Below are 22,335 nucleotides of genomic sequence, written 5' to 3' on the forward strand. Positions count from 1 at the left end.
CCAGTGACACACTGGAGGAGTCTAATCATTCATCTGTAACACACATGGGTTTCTTTTTTTTCCACACATGGGTTTCTATCCTGAAGGAACTGTGGCCTTCCATACCCACATTCAACACACACACACACACACAGTAGCCCCATAATGGTGATATATACCTAGGTCTCCACAAATTTAATATATGAATGTTGCAGCTGGGGCTGCAACTCTTCATGTTTGTGACAGAACTGTGTTCCATCATTTCTTTAAACCTAGGCCTTGCCGGGCAGTGGTGGCGCACGCCTGTAATCGCAGCACTCTGGGAGGCAGAGGCAGGTGGATTTCTGAGTTCGAGGCCAGCCTGGTCTGCAGTGTGAGTTCCAGGACAGCCAGGGCTACACAGAGAAACCCTGTCTCAAAAACAAACAAACAAACAAACAAAAACAACCTAGGCCTCATCTGAGAGATGAAGATTTTGAGGGGAGCTGAGGCAGCTTACAAATCTCTGAGAAGCCAGAGGTTTCCTTGCTTTTCTGACAGGAACTCATCTGGAACGCTAGCTTTCTTTTCTCTCCATCCCCATAGTGGAGGAGGTCAAGTTGTCAGACCTGAAGAAGAGAAAGCAGCACATTCCAGAAACAGCCAGCCATTAGGGGTCTTGACCTGTGTTGGGTTTGGGGCGGCTAGCCCAGGAGCATCCGTAAAGGAACCAGTAAGAGGGCCAGCTGGGGTCAGGAGGCAAGAAACTATTTACCAAACAAACCCAGAGATGATTCATTTCCGCTGCACTGAATTAAAAAAGGGACAGAAATAAGTCTCCCAGGAGGAGGATGGGAAAGACAGCAATGTAAGGTATGCAGGCAGAGGGGGGAGGCATAGAGGGGAGGGCTCGCGCCACGGTTACCTCTCCTTTGCTCTCCTTAGGGTAAAGCTGGTCCATTTGGAGCCCCAGATTTTTTAGTCACCTGTAGCATCTTGACTCTTTTTTCTTTAAAAGATTTATTTTATGTATATAAATATACATTATCACATTCAACACATCTAGGCGAGAGAGAGAGAGAGAGAGAGAGAGAGAGAGAGAGAGCACAGTGGTTAGAGCACTGGCTGCTCTTCTAAAGGATGTCAACTTACAACTATCTGAAGGTCCAGTTCTAGGGGATCGGATGCCCTCTTCTGTCCTTTGAGGGCACTCAAAACCGTGATCACATAAACAGACACAGATCTACAGATAGGTTAAAAAAAAAACAATAAAAACCCACCCCCAACACAAACACACACATACACATACTCACACACACTCATACACACACAGTCACATACACACTCACACACAGTCACAGTCACACACACACTCACACACTCACTCACCGCCCCAGAAATCCCACACCCATCACCACTCTGCTGCATTCATCTTATAACTGAAAGCTTGTGACCTTTATTTTCCCTACTGATTTTCAAACCATGCTCATCATCTAACAGAAACTTTGTCACCCACTCCTGGATTTGGCATGGTAGAAGCTTTACTCCGCCCATGTGCTCAGAGATGACAAGCCAAAGAGATGTGGGAGTAACCCTTTCATCATAGCTCCTCAAGGGGCAGACACAGAAAGATTGAGAGTTTGAGGTGTGCCTGATTTACACAGTGAGTTCCAAACCATATATATATATATACACATACATATATATGTATGTATATATATATTTTAAAGCTTTATATTATCTCTATGTATATGTGTATGTAAAAATAAATCATTTCAAAGTATTTATTTTTGGTTTTTGGGGTTTTTTTTTTGTTTGTTTGTTTTTTTGTTTTGTTTTTTGGATTTGGTTTTTTCCGAGACAGGGTTTCTTTGTATAGCCCTGGCTGTCCTGGAACTCACTCTGTAGACTAGGCCGGCCTCAAACTCAGAAATCTGCCTGCCTCTGCCTCCCAGTGCTGGGATTATAGGAGTGTGCCACCACTGCCCTGCACAAAGTATTTATTTTTAAATTATGTGTATTTGTGGGTAGTTATGTGTCTCTGAGCACAGATGCCACAGATGTGTGGAGTCCAAAGGAATTGGTGCCCTTGGAGGTAGAGTTAAGGGTAGTTTCCAGCCACTGTCTAGGTGCTGGGAACCTAATGTGGGTCTTCTGCCAGAACTGAAAGCACTCATAACTGCTGGGCCATCTCTCCAGCCCTTAAAGAAATCTTTTCTTTTTCTTCTTCAAGAATTGATAAGTTTTCTGGGCAGTGGTGGCGCATGCCAGCACTTTAACCCCAGCACTTGGGAGGCAGAGGCAGGTGGATCTTTGAGTTCAAGGCCAGCCTGGTCTACAGAGTGAGTTCCAGGTCAGCCAGGGCTACACAGAGAAACCCTTTCTTGGAAAAAAAAAAAAAGAATTAATAAGCTTGCATCACAGCACCTATAGCCAGTCCTCCCTCCTTCATAATGGTCACTTCTTTTATTTTTTTAAAGGTTTTTTGGTTTGTTTGTTTTTTTTAAGATTTATTTATTTATTATATGTAAGTACACTGTAGCTGTCTTCAGACATTAGAAGAGGGCATCAGATCTCATTACGGATGGTTGTGAGTCACCATGTGGTTGCTGGGATTTGAACTCAGGACCTCCAGAAAAGCAGTCAGTGCTCTTAACCGCTGAGCCATCTCTACAGCCCTATAATTGTCACTTCTTCAGCCATGTGCAGTTGGCTGGATGGGAGAGTTGAGTCTTAGAGGGCCCTCTGCCCCAGGCACCACCTTCACAGACCTCATTTCACTAGTCTTGGAAGAACAGTCAAGTCCTAGCGAATCCAAATATGGTTCAGAATTTAGGATGTGTGCTCTCCAGATGAGACCTGTGGAGCTGCTCAAAGCCTATCTGGGTGACTCAGCAGGTTCCTGGTGAGGTTAGAGAGCTCATGGCTGAGTCCCACGGCCTTAAATCACAGCTTCCCTGTCCTAACCAGCCACATGGCCAAGAGGTGACCCTGAGCCTCCCCAGATCTAGAAAATGAGAAAGAGAGTTGACCGTTTCTTGTATTTTCCCGGCCTCTCTGAATCTCCCCCAGAAAACTCTGTCTCCACACCCTTCCCACTCCAAAGCTGCATCTTGCTGAAATGCTGACTAGACAACCTCAGGTGAGTCCTTGAATTCTCTGACATTGGGGTCTGGTAAGAGGCATCCAAACCAAGCCAAGGTGTCACCTCACCACAGTTTGCAAAATATCAGGCTATCAACCAACCATTCTTAGTGCTTACTGGCTTCTGAACACTGAGTATAGAAACAGCCACTTGCCCTCTGCCCTGATGTGACCGACATAGCTAAGCAGCTATGCTATGCCTGTGGTGCTGACAGACTTAGGACAAAAATAAATCTTAAGTCTGAGCAGTGGTGGTGCATGCCTTTAATACCAGCACTTGGGAGGCAGATGCAGGTGGATTTCTGAATTCCAGGCCAGCCTGGTTTCCAGAGTGAGTTCCAGGCCAGCCTGGGTAATATAGAGAAAACCCTGTCTTGAAAAACAATAAATAAATAAATAAATAAATAAATAAATCTTTTTAAAAAAAAAAAAGCCAGGCACGGTGGTGAACACCTTTAATCCTAGTACTTAGGAGGCCGGTGGATGTCTGTAAGTTCATGGTCAGTCTTGTCTATAGAGCAAGTGCTAGGACACACAGGACTACACAGAGAAACTGTGTGTAAAACAAACATCCCTCCCCCAAAGGGAAAACAAAGAGAGAAAAGAAAGAACAAAAAGGTAGCCGGGCAGTGGTGGGGCAGGCCTTTAATCCCAGCACTTGGGAGGTAGAGGCAGGCAGATTTCTGATTTCTGAGTTCGAGTCCAGCCTGGTCTACAGAATGAGTTCCAGGACAGCCAAGGCTATACAGAGAAACCCTGTCTCGAAAAAACAAAACAAGCCAAACCAAAAAGAAAAAAGAAAGAACAAAGAAAAAAAGGGTAAAATAGAAAGCTGGCTTTATAATTTAGTAGAAGGGCACATGCCTAGCAGACATGAGACCCTAAGTTAAATACCAGTACTGACTAAAAATGAAGAAGGAAGAAGAGGAGGAGAAGGAAGAGGAGGAGGAGGAAGAGGAAGAAGAGGAGGAGGAGGAGAAGAGGGAACAGGTGACCTAGCTCAGTGGTTAAGAGTACTTGCTGTCCTAGCGAAGGACTTGGATTTGGTTCCCAGCACCCACACAGCACTCTCCCACACAGCTGCTTGTAATTCCAGGTCCAGGGATGGACATCCTCTTCCCACCTCCACAGACACCAGCTGTACATACGGTGCTCCTACACTCATAGGAATAAATAAACCTAAAATGTTTTTAAAAGAAAGAGAGGGGAAAGGAAGAAGGAGAAGGAGAAGGAGGAAAGAAATAAGAAAGGAGATTAGAAGCTATTCCCAAGAGAATTCCAAGCCAGAGACTGTCTTGCCCCAGGCCATTACTGAAGGCTGAGACCAGAATTTGAGGATGGGTTGGGAGGCAGCCTCTTTAGGGTGCTCAGTCCAGACAGCAGCTGCTGGGGTGATGGAGCCTTAAGCCAGGACCCTGGGACAGAATGTCCTCTGTAAACAAAGCTCCCAGGGCTCCTCAGGACACAAACATTCAGTCCCCTTTGCAAATCGGTGCTGTCCAGCTGGGATAAGCCACAGCAGGCCTGGAAGAAAGCCCTCTGCTATGTTCCCAGGAACAGGCTTGAGATCCCCAGGGAATAGAGCATGACCCCTTTGAAAATGTAAAAAAATATATATTTATTAGTTTTAGAATTTTCAAGAAAACTATAATTATAAGGGATTCGGAAAACAGTGAAAGAAAACAGGGCTCCCACTGATGGCCTGGAGATTGCAGTGTGGCTCTGACTTGCACAAATCTGTGTCATCTTTGTCATAACACTCGAATAGAGACTAGGCTTGCTTGGGGAACAAGGCAACTCTAGCCCAGAGACAGTAAGTTATTTACCCAATGTCACAGTGCTGAAGTAAAACACTCTGGGCAGGCGCAGAGCTGGGGCTGAGGTTGGAACCCGCATGGCAGATTTTTACCAGTACATCAGGTGGAGCCTGTGAACCTAACTTTCAAAAAAAGGCAAGGTCAGGCGGCTGAGCCTCACACTGTACTTAATAACCCTGTTATGTGTAAGGTGTCAGTTACCTTCTGGTCTTTCACATATAATTTGATATGGTCCAATCATAGTTTTCATACCATTTACATCCCTTTTAAATTAAAAAAAATTTATTTATTTATTTTTTTATATGTATGTAAGACACTGTAGCTGTCTGCAGACACACCAGAAGATGGCATCGGATCCCATTGCAGATGGTTGTGAGCCACCATGTGGCTGCTGGGAATTGAACTCAGAACCTCTGGAAGCGCAGCAGTCAATGTTCTTTGATGCTGGGTCGGTTCTGGTGCGGGCCCAGGTCCCTGTGGAGGAAGCCTGGCTGGGTGGGGAGTCCTGGGTCTGGTCTGGCCGCTCGAGACGCTGAGGCCTGCTCCATTGCTTCAACAAGGCCAGTTTAGATAAGAAGAGACAGCCCATGATTTTAAAGCTTTATTATAAAAAAGAAGGGGGAAAGAAAAGCGATAGAAAGGAGAGAAAGAAGAGAGAGAGGGGGATGAGAGCTGGCTATGACCACGTAGAAAGAGGAGAAAGTATAGGGAGGGAGGGGAACAGGGGGGCAAGAGACAAGGGAGAGAGAGTGGGCAAGAGAGAGCAGCCTTTTTTATAGTGGGCGGGGCTAACCTGTCTGTAGCCAGGTGATTGTGGGGGTGGAGTCCAGCCAGAACACTAGGGTCCTGGGGTGCGACCCTACATGACTGATGGTCACAGGGTTATGTCCGACATTTTACTTCTGAGCCATCTCTCTAGCCACCTTTAAATTTTTATATGCATCATATTTCTAAGCTTCATTTTATTTTGTGGGCTGGAGACATGGTTTAATAGTTACAAGCACCTCCCGCTCTTACCAGCACCCACACAGCTGCCTCACAGTGGTGCGTTGCAGTGAGCAGACTGTTAGCTTTAATGAAACCCAGTATCGTTTGTCTTCAAGTTGTATACTTTTGATGCCTTAGGAAATGTTCATGCTGGGCAGCGGTGGCATGGGCCTTTCATGCCAGCACTCAGGATGCAGAGGCAGGTGGATCTCTGAGTACAAGGCCAGCTTGGACCACAGACCAAGTTCCAGGACAGCCAGCGATACAGTTCCAAAAAGCAAAACAAAATGTTCACATAACTCAGTTAAGAATTTTTTGTTTAGTCTTTTTTATTTTAATTCTTTTTTCTTTCGTTCTTTCTCTCTCTCTCTCTCTCTCTCTTTCTTTCTTTCTTTCTTTCTTTCTTTCTTTCTTTCTTTCTTTCTTTCTTTCTTTCTTTCTTTCTTTCTTTCTTTCTTTTTTTTCTTGAGACAGGGTTTCTCTGTGTAGCCCTGGTTGTCCTGGAACTCATTCTGTAGACCAGGCTGGCCTCGAACTCAGAAATCTCCCTGCCTCTGCCTCCCAAGTGCTGGGATTACAGGCATGCGCCACCACTGCCTGGCTGTTTAGTTTTTTTTTTTTTAAGTTACATTTATTTATAGATGTGTTCACAACTGCCTGCCTCTGCCTCCCAAGTGCTGGGATTACAGGCATGCGCCACCACTGCCTGGCTGTTTAGTTTTTTTTTTTTTTTAAGTTACATTTATTTATAGATGTGTTCACACACAGGCTTGTGTGCTGTGATACATGTATGAAGTTCAGAGAATAATAACTTGGGTCAAGTGCCTTTTATCTGCTGAGCCATCTTCCCAGTCCTGTTTGGGTTTTCTCTTTAGACCTGGGGACAGGTCATGTGACATCTTCATTCTTTTGACTGCAGTGTTGAATCCAGAGCCTCATGCATGTTAGACCAGAGCTACACATGCCCGAGCCATGGTCTTACCATTAACTAGGTCAGGATGCCCTTGACCTCAGTGCTCCTACCTCAGCCTCGGAGCATCATGGTTATAGACCTGCATCACCATATCTGGCTATGGAGGACTGACTTTTTAAAAATATCTCTACCAACAAAATTAATTTGTTCCATGGACATTTATCTGGAAAAAGAAACAGGGAAATGAGAAGCAGCTGATTCCTGGAGGAAGATGGTCACTTTCATTTTGAGCACCCTCGCTCTGGCTTGTGGTGGACCACGAGTATTGTACTAGGTTGTCTCTTTTCTTGTCGCCTCCAGTCTCTGGTCAAAGTGCAGTTCTGAAAGGAGGTTCTGATGAGGACGTTTCCTCTCAAAGCTATTAATCATTAACTCTGAGGAACAGACGACGCTTTGATGGGGGAAACCAGCGCCACGGAACATATACTGTGTGTTCTCTTCGCTTGGTGTCCCAAGTCCTGTGAAGCAGCTACTGCTGTCTCCAATGTACAAACGAGGAACCTGAGTCTCAGGGGGAAACTCCCTGCTTTGGCAGCTAGCGAGAACTAAGTTGTGTTTTCTTGAATTGTATCATCTCTCAAGGCACCACAAGGACTCCTAAGTGTTTGTTTCATGCATGAATACCACAGAACTGGGAAATTTATTCGCTCACACTTCAGGAGTCCAGACACCTGCAACCAGAGTGTCAGGAGGGTTAGCTCCTTCTGAGGACCCTGCAGGAAATGGGCTTCATGCTTCTCTCTGACCTTCAGGTCCTAGATGTGTCACTCTGCTGTCACTAGTCATTCACACGGACATCTCATGAGGACATCATCGGTCATGTTAGAATGGCTTTTTTTTTTTTTTTCATTTGGGGAGACAGTGTTTCTCTGTGTAGCCCTGGCTGTCCTGGAACTAGCTCTGTAGACCAGGCTGGCCTCAAACTCAGAAATCAGCCTGCCTCTGCCTCCCAAGCACTGGGATTAAAGGAGTGTACCATCACTGCCTGGCGGCATTTTTTTTTTTTTTTTTTTTTTTGGTATTTTATGGTTGTGAGACTTCATGTGGTTGCTGGGAATTGAACTTAGGACCTCTGCTCACTCTGGTCCAAAGATTTATTTATTATTATATCTAAGTACACTGTAGCTGTCTTCAGACACACCAGAAGAGGGTGTCAGATCTCATTCCAGATGGTTGTGAGCCACCATGTGGTTGCTGAGATTTGAACTCAGGACCTTGGGAAGAGCAGTCAGTGCTCTTTACCACTGAGCCATCTCTCCAGCCCCCAGCATTTTATTTTTTAATTAAAACAAAACAAAACAAAAGGCTGGTTAGATGGCTGAGCAAAGGGTCTTGCCACCAAGCCAGATGACCTGAGTTTGGTTCCTGGAACTCATGTCGTGGCAGGTGAGACTTGTATCCAGTTGTCCTCAGTTCATCATGCATGCACGTGTGCATGTACACAACCCATCACACATACATAAATGGATTTGAAGATATAAAACTTCAAGTTAGCCAGGCAGTGGTGGTGCACGCCTTTATTCACAGCACTTGGGAGGCAGAGACAAGCGGATTTTTGAGTTTGAGGCCAGCCTGGTCTCCAGGGTGAGTTCCAGGACAGCCAAGGCTACAAAGAGATGAGAGGAGACTTTGATCTCAGAAGGTCAAGGGTACCCTGGGCAACTTAGTAATATCCTGTCCTAAATACCTCCTCTTCCAAAATGAGATCACACTGGACTGGAGCGGTGGCCATTCCAACATGGCCACTGTCCTCATGAGTTGTTTGTGTGAATGCCTAGTGACAGCTGAGTGACACATCTGTATGTGGAGGAGGTAGTCACCTGAAGGACACAGATAAGCATGCAACCTATTTCCTGCAGAGTCCTCAAAAGGAACCAACCCCACTGACACTCTGGTCGCAGGTATCTGGACTCCTGAAGTGTGAGTGAATAAATTTCCCATGGCTCATTTCAGCACCTCTGTGGTACTCAGTGAAACATGAAACAATTCTTTATAAAATTTTGTGTTTTAAAATTTTTTGGGCTGGGCAGTAGTGGCGCACACCTTTAATCCCAGCGCTTGGGAGGCAGAGGCAGGCAGATTTCTGAGTTCAAGGCTAACTTGGTCTACAGAGTGAGTTTCAGGACAGTTAGGGCTACACAGAGAAACCCTGTGGGGGTGTGGGGGTGTGGGAGGAACCAAAAAAAGAGAGAACACTGTAGCTGTATTCAGACACATCAGAAGAGGGCATCAGATGTTTGTGAGCCACCATGTGGTTGCTGGGAATTGAACTCAGGGCCTCTGGAAGAGTAGTCAGTGCTCTTAACCACTGAGTCATCTCTCCAGCCCTTGTTTGTTTGTTTGGTTTTGGTTTTTCCAGACAGGGTTTCTCTGTGTAGCCCTGGCTGTACTGGATCTCAGTCTGTAGACTAGGCAGGCCTCGAACTCAGAAATCCATGTGCCTCTGTCTTCCAAGTGCTGGGATTAAAGGCGTGCACCACCACTGCCAGGCTTTTTTTGTTTGTTTGTTTGTTTTTTTGTTTTGGTTTTTTTTGGTTTGTTTGTTTGTTTGTTTAATACTAGGTCTCATTATGACAGCCCAGGCTCACCTGGAATTCATGCTTGATTATAGGAATATGCCACCACACCAGGCTCTCTTAAGAATAACTTTTATTTTAGACTCATTAATTTGTGTGTATGGGAGTTTTGCCTATACATATGTCTGTGTATCAGGTATGTGCCTGGTGCCTGTGGAGGCAAGGACTCCTCATTCTCCTAAGTGTGGGCATTATAGGTTAGCTACTGTGTCTAATATAACCACAAACCCACTACCAAAGCCCTTTCCACTCTTCTTCCTTCTCCCAGGTTTCATTCCCCACAGCTCACTCTGCCTTGGCAGGATAATCTGTTGGCATTCCTCCTATGCTCTGCCCAGCAGTTAACTAGCAACAGCCAGGTCGGCCTGGCTTGCTCCAAAAGGGACTGTTTCCCCTCTCTGGCTCTTCTCTCTCTGACCCCCTATTCCCTCTCTCTTCTTCCTCCCTCTTCCTTCTCCCCTTCAACATGTTCCTGGCTGCCTGCCCCCCCCTCTCTGTGTGTGTGTGTGTGTGTGTGTGTGTGTGTGTGTGTGTGTCTGTCCTTTTCTGTCCTCTTTCCCTTCTCAACTCTCCTTCCCATGCCCCCAAATAAAAACTCTATTCATAGTAGACTGGTTGTCTGGCTGGTACCTCGGGGAGGTGGGATGCCTCATCACGGGCATCGAGGCCCCCAGGCCCCCTCTCCCACCACACACACCATACCCCGTTCCATAAAACACATAATTTGTTTTATAAAACACATCATAATCACCTTCTGATTCCTCTTTCTTTTTCTTTTCTTTTTTTTTGGGGGGGCGGGGGGTCGAGACAGGGTTTCTCTGTGTAGCCCTGGCTGGCCTCGAACTCAGAAATCCACCTGCCTCTGCCTCCCAGAGAGCTGGGATTAAAGGCGTGCGCCACCACCACCAGGCCCGATTCTTCTTTCTTATCCTCAGGCTCTTCTCCAGTCCAGCCTCAAATTGGCTGCAAATAACCATTTTTTTTCCCTAGAAAGCCCCTCTAATCTGACTTTGCAACTAAAAAACAAGCGACCTGCCCGACTTTTTCAACTCTTCCATTCCGCATTCTAAGGATCAAATGTGGCTCCAGACTCACCTCCCTCCATCCTTTTCAAACAGTCAAAGGTGCCCAGCTTCAAGGCGATCGCATCAGATGGCCTTATCTCGCCTAGTTACATCTCTCAGCTAACTCAGCACAGGGTTACATGTGTGCATACAGGCTCCCCACTGTCTGCTCAAGGCTGTCTCTGTGAGTCTGGGAACCCAGAGAAGTCTCACCTCAAAACAGGACTAAATCTAGTTTAGTCTTGCCCATCTCGGAGATCGCGCCCGGCCATACGTTCTCCGGAGACCATCAGCCATCAATCATTTAGGAACTCAGCGGGCACTTCCCTCGGCCTGTCTCTCTCGTCGGAACCTTTCTGCCCAGCCCCGGCCGAACACTTTTTGTTGGAACACACAAAACCGGAAGTTGGTGGAGGAAGACAGGCGTGAGAGAGCCTGGCGATGGCTTGGAGGACAAACCTTGCTTGCCTCATCAAGGCTGGAGGTAGGGTTCCTGAGCACGAAGTTGGTTGTTTGGCAGTCATTAGCCTGTGATCTGGAGTGTTTCTCCTCTGTCCCGTGTCCGGTTCTCCCGCGTGGAGTTGTAGCGGAGCTGAGGGGCGTTCGTGCCCCCAGCCATACGCTTTTGCGGCCCAGGTTCCACGTGCGCCCCTGCCCGGCCGGTCTGCGGACCGGGGATTCAGGCACCAAGTAGCTTGCTTGCTCCCCTTCTGGCTGCATCACTTTCCTGTGGCCGCGCTGAGAGAATGACTACACTGTTTTATAAAAAGTTATTCATTGCATAGTGTAGACTTTGCTTTCAAAAACACAGCCTTGTTAGCAGTATTGAGAACCATGCAGAACAATATAAACCGTCTAGCACTTAGTTAATACCACCAGCTCCCGGCCTGCCCCAGTCAAAGCTCCGAGTTGCCCAAGCTAGCCTAGAACCCACTATGTAGCTAAATCCTGATCTTCCTGCTTCGACCTTCTAGGATTACAAGTGAGGACCATTACTCCTGACCAGCTAAAACATTTATTATAAACGTATAAAGCTTAATTTTCTTTAGTTCCATCAGATAATAAACTAGTAAAAATGCAAGTGGAGATAAATCTTAAGAAACATTAAAAAAAATCCTCTTAATATTATAAATGACATAAATAGCAAACATTTGGAATATTTTTTTCCGAGACAGGGATTCTATGTATAGCCCTCGATGTCCTGGAACTCACTCTGTAGACCAGGCTGGCCTCGAACTCAGAAATCCACCTGCCTCTGTCTCCCAAGTGCTGCTCAACTCGAAATAATATTTTTTAAGATTTATTTTTATAAATACATTTATTAAATAAATGTATGTGAGTGTTCTGTTTGCATGTACACCTGTATGCCAGAGCTATACAGAGAAACCCTGTCTCGAAAAAACCAAATCCAAAAAACCAAAAAAAAGAAAAAGAAAACAACAACAAAAACCCCCACAAACAAACCCAAACTTACCAATGATCAAAACCAAAAAAAAAACCAAAAAAAAAAAAAACCCCTCAAAGATAGATAACTGTATTATTGTAAACCTACTCCTTATGTTTTGTTTGCTTTTCAGTAGAGTTTCACTGTGCAGTCCTGGCTGTCCTGGAATGTCCTCTGTAGACCAGGCTGCCCTTGAACTCAGAGATCCTCCTGTCTCCCCAGTGCTGGGATTAAAGGTGTGCACAACTATAACCAGCTCTACACTCTTTTTAAAAACAATTCTCTGTGATAATGTGGTTTGTGTGCAAGTCAGTATAACTGCAAAGGAGAACATTCTAATTCAATTGAAATTTCCCTTTTAGGGAGGAGGAAATGGTTTCCAGTCCCAGAGTACTCATCCCTGCCTCCAGTCTTAAGTAACATCTGTTCTCTGAGGAAATCCACAGCACCTGAGAAACTTGTTGCCAGTGCTGCTGCTGCTTGTGATACAAATGGAAAGGAACGCGGGAAGGCATTGGACGGGCTCTTCTCCCTGGAGCAGCAGGCTTCTATCTTGCATGTGTTGAATACAGCTTCTGATAAAGAACTGGAAGCTTTCAGACTGCTTCGAGGAAGAAAGTCTGTTAATATTGTAGAACACAGAAAGAAATTTGGGCCGTTTCAGAGTTTGGAGAGTTTGATAGGCGTGCCCTTGATCCAATATAAAACTGCTGTTGAAGTTTGTAACTCCATTCTTTGTCCAGAGAATAGACGGAGAAAAAAGTCACAGGAAAAGTGGCTGCTGAGAAAGTTCATCAAACCAGGTGTAGAGAAAGAAAGACTTAAGGTACATTCTCCCCCTGACCAGCTACCCTTTGAGAACTCTCTCTGGAAAGCACCGTTCCCAGGAGTGGGTGAGAGACGAGGGTTTTATATTTCTAATTGTGTGTTTGCGTGTGTACATGCATGCATCTGTGTGTGTGTGTGAGTGTGAGATATACTCATAGTAACAGGTGATTGTTACACAAAATGAGAGGTATTGATAACTGCCAAGTGACTGGAGGGAATGCTGTGAGGAAGGATTTGGGGAAAGTTCCTGAAAGCTCAGTTTCAAGCAAGAAATTAGGCTGGTGGAAAGGAGATGGTGGTCTGCATAGGAAACACGAATAACACAGACTTAGTGTTTACTGAAATCACGTTAGTCATCCTCGCCTTGGTGTATGTGTGTGGGTGCCCATGACTGATAGACAGAGCTCAGGCTTTAGCCTTGGCACCCTCCTTTACCTGCTGAGCTTTCTCTGTGTAGCCCCGGCTGTCCTGGAACTCACTCTGTAGACCAGGCTGGCCTTGAACTTAGAAATCCACCTGCCTCTGCCTCCTGAGTGGAAAGTTTCTGCTGAGCACTTTTTTTCTTTTTTTAAGAATTACTTATTGATTTTCAAATATTTATTTATTTATGTATATGAGTACACTGCAGCTGTCTTCAGACACACCAGAAGAGGGCATCAGATCCCATTACAGATGGTTGTGAGCCTCCAAGTGGTTGCTGGGAATTAAACTCAGGACCTCTGGAAGAGCAGCCAGTGCTCTTAACCACTGAACCAAAAACAGTTTTAAAAATTAAAAAAAACAAACAAACAAAAAGCAGGCATGGTGGTTCATGCTTTTAATCTCAGAACAAGGGAGGCAGAGACTGGTGGATTGCTGTGAATTTTGAGGCCAGCCTGATCTTCAGGACAGTCAGGGCTGTTACACTGAGAAACCCCATCTCAAAAAACCAAAAAAAAGAAAGGAAAGGAAAGGAAGGAAAGAAAAAAGCATAAATCGTTTAGTAGTAATGTTGACAGTAAATGGGAAGATCCTTGTTTTCAGATGGTGCTCTGCCCTTTCATGTTTATTTACTTCTGTACATGTTTCCAACATGAGCATGTGCACATACCAAGGTGCATGTGGGAGGTCAGACAATAATCTGAATTCATTTTTTCTGTCACCACTTTGATCCCGGGGATTAAACTTCGGTCTTGAGCTTGGTGGGAAGCAGCTTTTCCCACTAGCCCATCTTGAAATCCTCTTTATTTTGGTGCATGTTTGAATGTGCACATGTGTGCCAAGGAAGACTTGAGGTGCTGTTGTTCCTTTTTTGGTATCTTGTGATTTTTTTTTTGGTTGTTATTTTTCAAAACAGGATTTCTGTGTAAACTCTGGCTGTCCTGGAACTCTGTAGACCAACCAGGCTGGCCTCAAACTCATGGAGATCCACCTACCTCTGTCTTCTGAGTGTTGGGAGTAAAGGTGGGTGCCACCACTGCCCATCGATTTTCTTTTAATTTAATTGCATATTTATTTGTGTGTCCCTTTCACAGTAGAAGTCAGAGGACAACTTGGGTGGCGTCAGCTGGCTCCTTCTACCATGTAGATTATAAACTAAGTTTGACAGGCTTGATGGAAGTTCTTTTATCCACCTAGCAATCTTGTTGACCCTACCTTACTTTTTTTTTTGGTGGGGGGATGTTGATTTTTTCAAGACAGGGTTTCTCTGTGTAGCCCTGGCTGACCTGGAACTCACTCTGTAGACCAGGCTGGCCTTGAACTCAGAAACCCGCCTGTCTCTGCCTCCCAAGTGCTGGGATTAAAGGTGTGCACCAATGCCCAGCAGGATTGCTTTTAAAATACTTGTTGAAAGGGTATGAGGAACAGAACATAGCTTTTGTTTTTGCCTCAAGAGAGGGCCAAGATACCCAGCTTGTAAATAAACTTTGATCAGTTAAACTTGTTAGGCATTTTGAGTTTTGGGGTTTTATAGCTGTAAGGTATTTACACTTGTAATCAAATCAGCTCTTTTCCTCTAGGCAGTTAATAGTGTCGTATCTATTGTTTTTGGTACTCGAAGAATTGCATGGGCTCATCTTGACCGGAAACCAACTGTGCTGGACTGGCAGCAGGCTGAGTGCTGGAAATTAACCAACAAAACATACCCAGCGTCCTTTTATTTGGAAGAGGTGAGGCAGTGCTTGGTTCCGGCTCCTTGTTCCTGTCTGTGCATGCCTACGTGGTTCCTTGTATAGTTGTGTTGGGTCTTTGTGCTTTGGGGCATCTTTTACTCCTATCATAGCTTTATTGTATTTACTTAAAAATGTAGAAACCAGCCAGGCCATGGTGGTGCATGCCTTTAATCCCAGCACTTGGGAGGCAGAGGCAGGTGGATTTCTGAGTTTCAGGCCAGCCTGTTCTACAGAGTGAATTCCAGCACAGCCAGGGCTACACAGAAAAACCCTGTCTTGAAAAACTAAAAAGAAAAAAGTAGAAACCTTGTCTTTTAAATCCATCTCTTAAGTCCTCAAGACGTGAAAATGGCAGGAATTGCTATTTGGTGAGTGCTTGGTGACAAGAGGCCTTGGCCGCAGCAGAGATTCCAGGCTAAGGCCAACCCTCTGTTCTACCTTGGAATATTTCAAATTGTTAAAAGTTTTGAGTTGCTGAGTCTCAAAATCAGTCAGCTTTAGACTTCAAGAAGATTTTCAGTTACCTCAGGATTGTTAGGAATGCAGCAAACGTGAAGCACAATCATTCTGATTTTTATTTTTTATTTTTAAAAGATTTCTTCAGTCATTTCAAAGATGCCTAAAGCAGATCTCTACATTTTGGAAAAATCAGGACTTTCCATTCAGAACACATCTCTGCTTCCTATCCTGCTACACTTTCTTATCACGGAAGCCATGCTGTATGCCTTACTCAACAAAACCTTTGCTGAGGATGGCCAGCATCGGGTGCTGAGCATAAATCGGAATGCTGTGGGCAAGCACTTTGACCTGATGATTGGCGACACGAGGACTAGTGGGAGGGAGCTCGTGAAGCAGTTCCTCTCAGAGTCTGTGCTGAAGGAGCAGCCCCGGGTGTTCTTCCCACGGGACCTTGTAGTGCAGTACAGACAGAAGATCATGAAGAGCTCACACCGGATTGAAGAGTTGTATGATTCATTATTGCAAGCTGTTGCTTTTTATGAGTTAGTTTTTGGCAGAGGCTCAGAGCTCAAATGTTAATGCACTCACTCCAGTGTTATACTGATTTATTAAAGCAACTGTTTCCACCTTCCATGTTAGTGGAAAATGTTTTGAATATATTTTCCATGTTTATAAAATCAGATTTTTGGCTTGAAAAACATGAGCCAAGAGCAAATCAATAAATATTTTGTGAGATGCTGTGCCTTCTTTGCTTAAGTTCTAAATAGTAAGGAGTCACACATGCAGCCAAAAGTTACCTCCATTTGAAAGCAAGTACCAGGCTAGAAAGATGGCTTGGTCATTAATCTCACTTGGCTGCTTTTTTAGAGAGCCCCGGTTTGGTTCGCAGCCCCCATTGCATAGGTGCTCACAGTTGCCTATAATGTTGGTTCCATGGGATGGTGCATTCTTCTTTGTTTTCCTGCACAGACACATGCAGGAAACACACATACACATAGAAAAATAAAAGGTAACCACTTAAAAATTAAATTTAAGAGCTGGGTGGTGATAATGCATGCCTTGAATTCCAGCACTCTAGGAGGCAGAGTTCAAGGCCAGCCAGGCCAGATCTATAGAATTTTGGGATAGCTAGCCAGGGCCACACAGTTTTGGAAGATTAAAAAAAAAAAAAAAAGCCCTAGTAAGAGGAAGAATTAGATCAGTTGATAGTTATACCTGTAATCTGTGCACTCAGAAGAGAGAAGCAGTAAGATTGTGTGAGATCAGTTTGGGTATACAGTGAGACTTTTTCTCCAAACTCCTGCCTTGTCCCCCACTCCCACCAAAAAAAAATTAATAAAGACAAGTTGGTGTTGTAACTTGGTGGTAAACTGCTTGTCTAGGTTTTACACATAGTAATGGGGGAAAATGTTTAACTAAAAAAAATAAAAATAAAAAAACCATACTAAGTCATGTCCCTGCTAAAGAGGCAGTTTTTAAAAATTCAATGTTAAAGATTTATTTATTTATAATTATAAGTACACTGTAGCTGTCTTCAGACACCCCAGAGGAGGGCATCAGATCTGATTATGGATGGTTGTGAGCCACCATGTGGTTGCTGGGATTTGAACTCAGGACCTTGGGAAGAGCAGTCAGTGCTTTTAACCACTCAGCCATCTCTCCAGCCCAAAACATGGATTTATTTTACATTGTTTGATCATTTGTTGAGAATGATCAGAGACCCTAATAATAAGACACCTGAAGGCCGGGCGATGGTGGCACACGCCTGTAATCCCAGCACTCTGGGAGGCAGAGGCAGGTGGATTTCTGAGTTCGAGGCCAGCCTGGTCTACAGAGTGAGTTCCAGGACAGCCAGGGCTACACAGAGAAACCCTGTCTCCAAAAATCCAAAAAAAAAAAAAAAGACACCTGAAGAGCAGCTAAACACCTACAGTAGCCACCCAGGAGAGAAACACAGATATAGACACTTACAAGCTTCAAGAGCTGGAAAGATGCTTCATTAGTTAAGAGTCCTTGCTGCCCTTATAGGGGTCCTGGGTATAGTTCCCAGCCCCAACATGCTAAGAACTTATAACTATCCTTAACTCCAAATACAGGGTACCCAATGGCCTCTTCTGACCTCAAGGACACTGCAAGCATGTGGTTCACATATCTATGCATTAAAACATTCATACACATAAAAAAAAACCATAATTCTTTAAAAAGCTTTGACCAGCTGGTTGGTGATGATGGCACATGCCTTAAATCCCAGCACTTGGAAGCCAAAGGCTGGTGGATTTCTGTGAGTTAGAGGCCACCCTGGTCTACAGAATTAATTACAGAATATGTTCCAGGACAGCCAGGGCTATACAGAAACCTTGTCTAACAAAACAAAACAAGAGAAAAAAAAACATAAATAATTTAAACAACACACCAAGCTTTAACTTTTAATTAGATCAATTTACTAATTAATACAAGAAAAGGTAGGTTGAACAAGAAGTAAAAACAGATCTTCATACACATTTGTAAACAGGTATGCACCTATATTTTTTAAAAAGTACAAAACTAGGATCCTTACCTTCTGAATTAAAAATAAAATTCGTCAGAAAATGTACCTGAATATTATGTTATTATACAAATATTTACATCATGAAGGAATTTTAAACCTGATTATCTGTAAATAACATTAAGTAAAATGTGCATTTTAAAATCTTGCTACTAACGTAAAAAATAGGTACTTAAAAAAACACTAAAAGATGACCTTGCTCAGTGTGGTAGCACATGTGTCTGTAGTGTAGTGCCAAGTGCTTAAGACAAGGACTACAGAATTCTAGGAGGTTAGGGTAGTCTAAGCAGCATACCAGACTTGGCCTCAAAAACAGGATCAGGGTTCTAGCTCTGGCTAAGCATGTTCACAGAATGTACAAGGTCTTATGCTTGATATGTACCACTGCAAACAATTACCAAACACAACACCTATGCATATACTAGGACACAGGACATTTGCCTATAATACAAAACCCCTAAATTTAATCCTTAGCACCACAAACAAAACAAAACAAAAGCCATAGTTAAGTGGAAACAGCTGTTAAGGTAGAAACCCCATGGTAGAATCCTTCATTATTTCTTCAAAGATGAACAAGTTTTCCAAAATAGATAAACTAATGTCATTACTTTATAAATAAAACATGATATAAAAGTACCAGAAAATGTACAAATTGTTTGAGTTGGCAAATGCACTGGACTGTAACTATACAGGGTGTTAAGAAAGTCCTACTATCTTACCTTGTCTTGGTAAATGCTAGAATTCAGAATGCTTTACTCTGCCAACACCAGTGACTCAATGATTAAATGGCAAAACATGCTGGAAGAAGGCACAAGAAATAAAGGCAATGCTTTCCACAACTGAGGCATAATTTGCTTTCTAGGACATTTTAAAAATACTCTGTACATAACTCTTTTCCATTGTGTAACTTTAGAGACCGCCTATTTACAGCGGCACAGCTCTGATTCTGGGCAGTAGAGGAAGACTACAGGAAAAGGGAAAAATGACAGGTGAGCTTAGCACTGAAACAGCTCCAAAAATCCATTAGAGAAAATTATTCTACAGACAGCTCACACATACAGAACATATACAATAAAGCAAAAATAGATAATCCAAAACATTCAAAAAATGCCACAATCATATATACAGTTTATAACTCAAAAGTTTCATCTTAAATACTTGAACCACAAAAATACAAAAGTCTTTTAAAATTTACATTAAGAGAAATAAGCTCTTCTTTAAAGTCACCATACTCTACAGTGTGTCATCAGGACTACACAGGCTGTACAAGACTGAAGACCAGGAGCATCAAGGGAAGTCAGCGGCCATAGTAGTTATGGTTTCTTCAGGAATATCTAGGTGAATTCCTTCAAAATAGTGCAGAAACCTGTCAAAATCACCAAAATATTTAATATTAGTATTTTCATTCCCACAAACATTTATTAATAGGTACCTAAAAAAAAATTTTTTACACACTTTACCTTCTTTTATTTTTCTCTTGTTCTTTTAGCTTTTCTGTCCGACAAATGTTCCGAAGAATTGGCAGGTAGTCAATTATACTAGCTTGTTTATTACCCAGGGTCAGGAAAGAACGGCTAGAAAACACACTTTTAATGACTGCCATCCTCTTGTCAGCATTGCTACAAATTAAGAGTGTTATTTGTTATTTTGCATATAAATATGTAACAACAATCCCAAACATAACCAGTGTTCCTACTTCTGGTCTAGACCAGATAAGACTTGTAATTTCCTGTCAGCACATGAGTCACTCATATAAACCCAGACTGGCCGGGAACTTATCTAGCTCAGCTTGACTTCAGCCTCAGTCCTGAGTGCTGGGGCTTACACCACGCTCAGCTTCATATTGAAAATGTCTGTTTAGGACTTTTGTTTTGTAGCTTGGTTTGGCATCAAACTCTTGATCTCTGTGCTTCTACTCCCCAGTGTTGTGATTACCCACACTCCTGGTTGTCACAGTGAAATCTGGCCTCGAAGAGGTATGTCTGCCTCTGCTGGGATTAAAGGTGTGGATTAAAGGTGTGGCCACCACACTCAGCTCAGGTTTCTCAATTTTCATTCAAATTAGTTTTTTCAACAATATGCTTAATTTGCATGGGAAACTATATTAACACTGTTTCCCATTATCAATGGCCCAGCATTTGAAAATTAGTAAGAAGAATCACTGCTATTGATTATTGAAAAATAGAAGGCAACAAATAAGACTTACTCTAGATTGGCTGCTGATTGGTGGAAGCATACGTCCTGGCGCCTTTGTGAAGCAGGGAAGGTGAGTTCATCACTTGGGTCTCTTCCTAATTGCTTGCATGACGGCAAGGCCTCCAGTGCTCTTGAGATGGTAGAAGAGCACTTAGTAAAGCTGAGCGCTTCTGCGGCTGCTCTTAACTCCTCAGAGCTGTGAGGAGCCCACCTGGCTCTGTTCTCAAGACTAAACTCATCACAAAGTCCGCTTTTAACCTTCCCGTTTGTCCAGTGAAAGGCACTTTTACCCAATTCGTTCTGTTCCCCTGGATCTGGTAAAAGGGCATCTATGAAGGACATGTTCTCCATGAACTCACTGAGAGAATTTAAACAGTGGGAAATGAGCACACCACACTTCTTCTCTGCAAGTGTCTGAGGCTGAGGTACAATGTGAGGCTTGAAACCATTGTTCTCTGGGTTGCTGTCTCTGTCTCCACTTATGTTGTTTTCTATAGATGAGGAAGGTGCAGGAGACAAGCTTGGCAGTTCACCAGAAAAGTCCAGGCCAGTGTCAAACAGGTCACTGTCATCTAGGGTCACCATCCTTTTCTGTTTCCTTTTCTGTGATTTTCTCAATGGCTGGTCTTCTGACTGCTTCCTGGTAAGATGCTTCATGCTCCCTGGTGCACTGGCCTGTGTGGTCACTGGGAAGCCATAAGCACCTCTTCCATCTGGAATGTTGTTAATTGGCAGTGGCAGGATGAACTCAAGATTACTATGTAACAGATCTATATTTTGCTTGTGGAATTCAGTGAGAAGCTGAATGAGTTTCTGCCACTCTTCCTTTGTTGTTATCTTGTGCTGAGAAGTAATTGAGTAAAGAATGCATTAAGAGTGCCCACTTCAGACATCCTCCACCCTGATGAACACGGGTCCTTACCCATCCTTTACAAAGGTGACGTGTTGTCTTTTGTTTTGTTTTTGGAGGGTGCCTCACAAGACAGGTGGAGATCAGAGAACAACTTGTGGAGTCAGTTTTCCCCTACCACCATGTGGGCCCAGGGATCCCACTGAAGTGGCGACAAGCTTTGGATTGCCCCTTTACTACTGAGCCATCTCCCTGCCACCTATTCTATCCTGAAAGCATTAAGTGGCTACTCTTTGTCATTTTGTTAGATTATATTTAATACTCAGAACAGTACTGACTGTGCTGGGTGGGTCAGTGATAAAACAGTTGCCCAATAAGCACTAAGCTCCTAGGACTAAACCCCGGGGAGTTGGGGAAGAAAACTAACAAACAAAGGAAGAAGGGGACAGACAGGAAGGAGGAGAAAACATTGTAAGTCTGAACTAGATTTAGATTCAGAAACTAGTGTTCTTTATTTAGCACATACTCTAATTCAGTATCAGAAGGTCATTTATTTTTTTATTTTTCTAGACCGGATTTCTCCATGTATCCCTAGCTGTTCTGGAACCAGGCTGGAAGTAGAGACCCACCTGCCTCTACCTCTGCCTCCAGAGTGCCCGGATTAGAGGTATACCCCACCACGCCTGTCTCAATTTAACCCGAGTGCCATCCTGTGTTTTTAAAGCTGTGCCTAGGCACCATTTGTCAATTGAGCACAGTCAATTGAGTTAAAGTCTCACATCTAAAGTCTAGAAAATGTTAAGTGACTTTTAACCTGAACTAAAATTCAAAATGCGGGGTAAATAATAATAAGATAGACAGAAACATGAATTCAACATTCCACAGACACAGAAAATACCTTTAACAATGACAGTACGTCTTGGGATGGGGTGGCAATGTTCCTGAGCCCAAACAAAGCCTCTGCACAGCCCCTGTCACAGCTGGGGAGGGCCACACAGTTCCTTTTGTTGTTCTTAGAGTTGATGTTCACATCAGAGCCATCTTCAGAACAAACCAATGTATGTCTGCTATTTTCTCCTAAAAAAGTAATGAAGACCAATTTTCTGTAAATGTATTTGAAGCGACCTGGAGAGACCGAGTCACCAGCCGTATGACTCGGCTCCACTTTGCTCTCCACAATGTGTTGACCTCATTACAAACACAATATAACAGTTCATTTGAAAAATATGATGAGAGTGAGATGATTCAAGCCTATTTTTTAATGATTTATTATCATTTGTTGTTTATCCAAGGGCTATTTTATTATTTCCTTGAGACAGGATCTCATGTAGTCCAGGCTGG

At 43.7% G+C, this 22,335-nt stretch overlaps 2 protein-coding genes and 1 non-coding gene across 4 annotated transcripts in view; 1 reads left to right on the plus strand and 2 right to left on the minus strand.

The window, feature by feature from the left end:
* Window positions 1–3,182: 3,182 nt before the first annotated feature.
* LOC127695689 (small nucleolar RNA SNORA43) lies at window positions 3,183–3,329 on the minus strand. Its single transcript, XR_007980059.1, has one exon. It is a non-coding gene; the product is annotated as a small nucleolar RNA SNORA43 (small nucleolar RNA).
* Window positions 3,330–10,924: 7,595 nt separating this feature from the next.
* Tefm (transcription elongation factor, mitochondrial) lies at window positions 10,925–16,138 on the plus strand. Its single transcript, XM_052193964.1, has 4 exons — window positions 10,925–11,003; window positions 12,326–12,789; window positions 14,792–14,941; window positions 15,539–16,138. Exons 1-4 carry the CDS (start codon window positions 10,961–10,963, stop codon window positions 15,980–15,982), a joined length of 1,101 nt encoding a protein of 366 aa, XP_052049924.1. The 5' UTR covers window positions 10,925–10,960; the 3' UTR covers window positions 15,983–16,138.
* A 1,683-nt stretch (window positions 16,139–17,821) lies between these two features.
* Window positions 17,822–22,335, minus strand: part of Atad5 (ATPase family AAA domain containing 5) — a 53,462-nt gene continuing 48,948 nt past the window's right edge. For both annotated transcript variants that reach the window (XM_052193963.1, XM_052193962.1), the window contains 4 exons: window positions 21,893–22,071; window positions 20,155–20,987; window positions 19,409–19,567; window positions 17,822–19,314 (listed from right to left, as the gene is read on the minus strand). In XM_052193963.1, coding sequence (XP_052049923.1) covers window positions 19,236–19,314; window positions 19,409–19,567; window positions 20,155–20,987; window positions 21,893–22,071 — 1,250 coding nt within the window. In that variant the 3' untranslated portion in view covers window positions 17,822–19,235. The remainder of the gene's footprint in view (window positions 19,315–19,408; window positions 19,568–20,154; window positions 20,988–21,892; window positions 22,072–22,335) is intronic.

The sequence above is a fragment of the Apodemus sylvaticus genome, chromosome 10 (genome assembly GCF_947179515.1).
Source record: "Apodemus sylvaticus chromosome 10, mApoSyl1.1, whole genome shotgun sequence".
NCBI lineage: Eukaryota > Metazoa > Chordata > Mammalia > Rodentia > Muridae > Apodemus > Apodemus sylvaticus.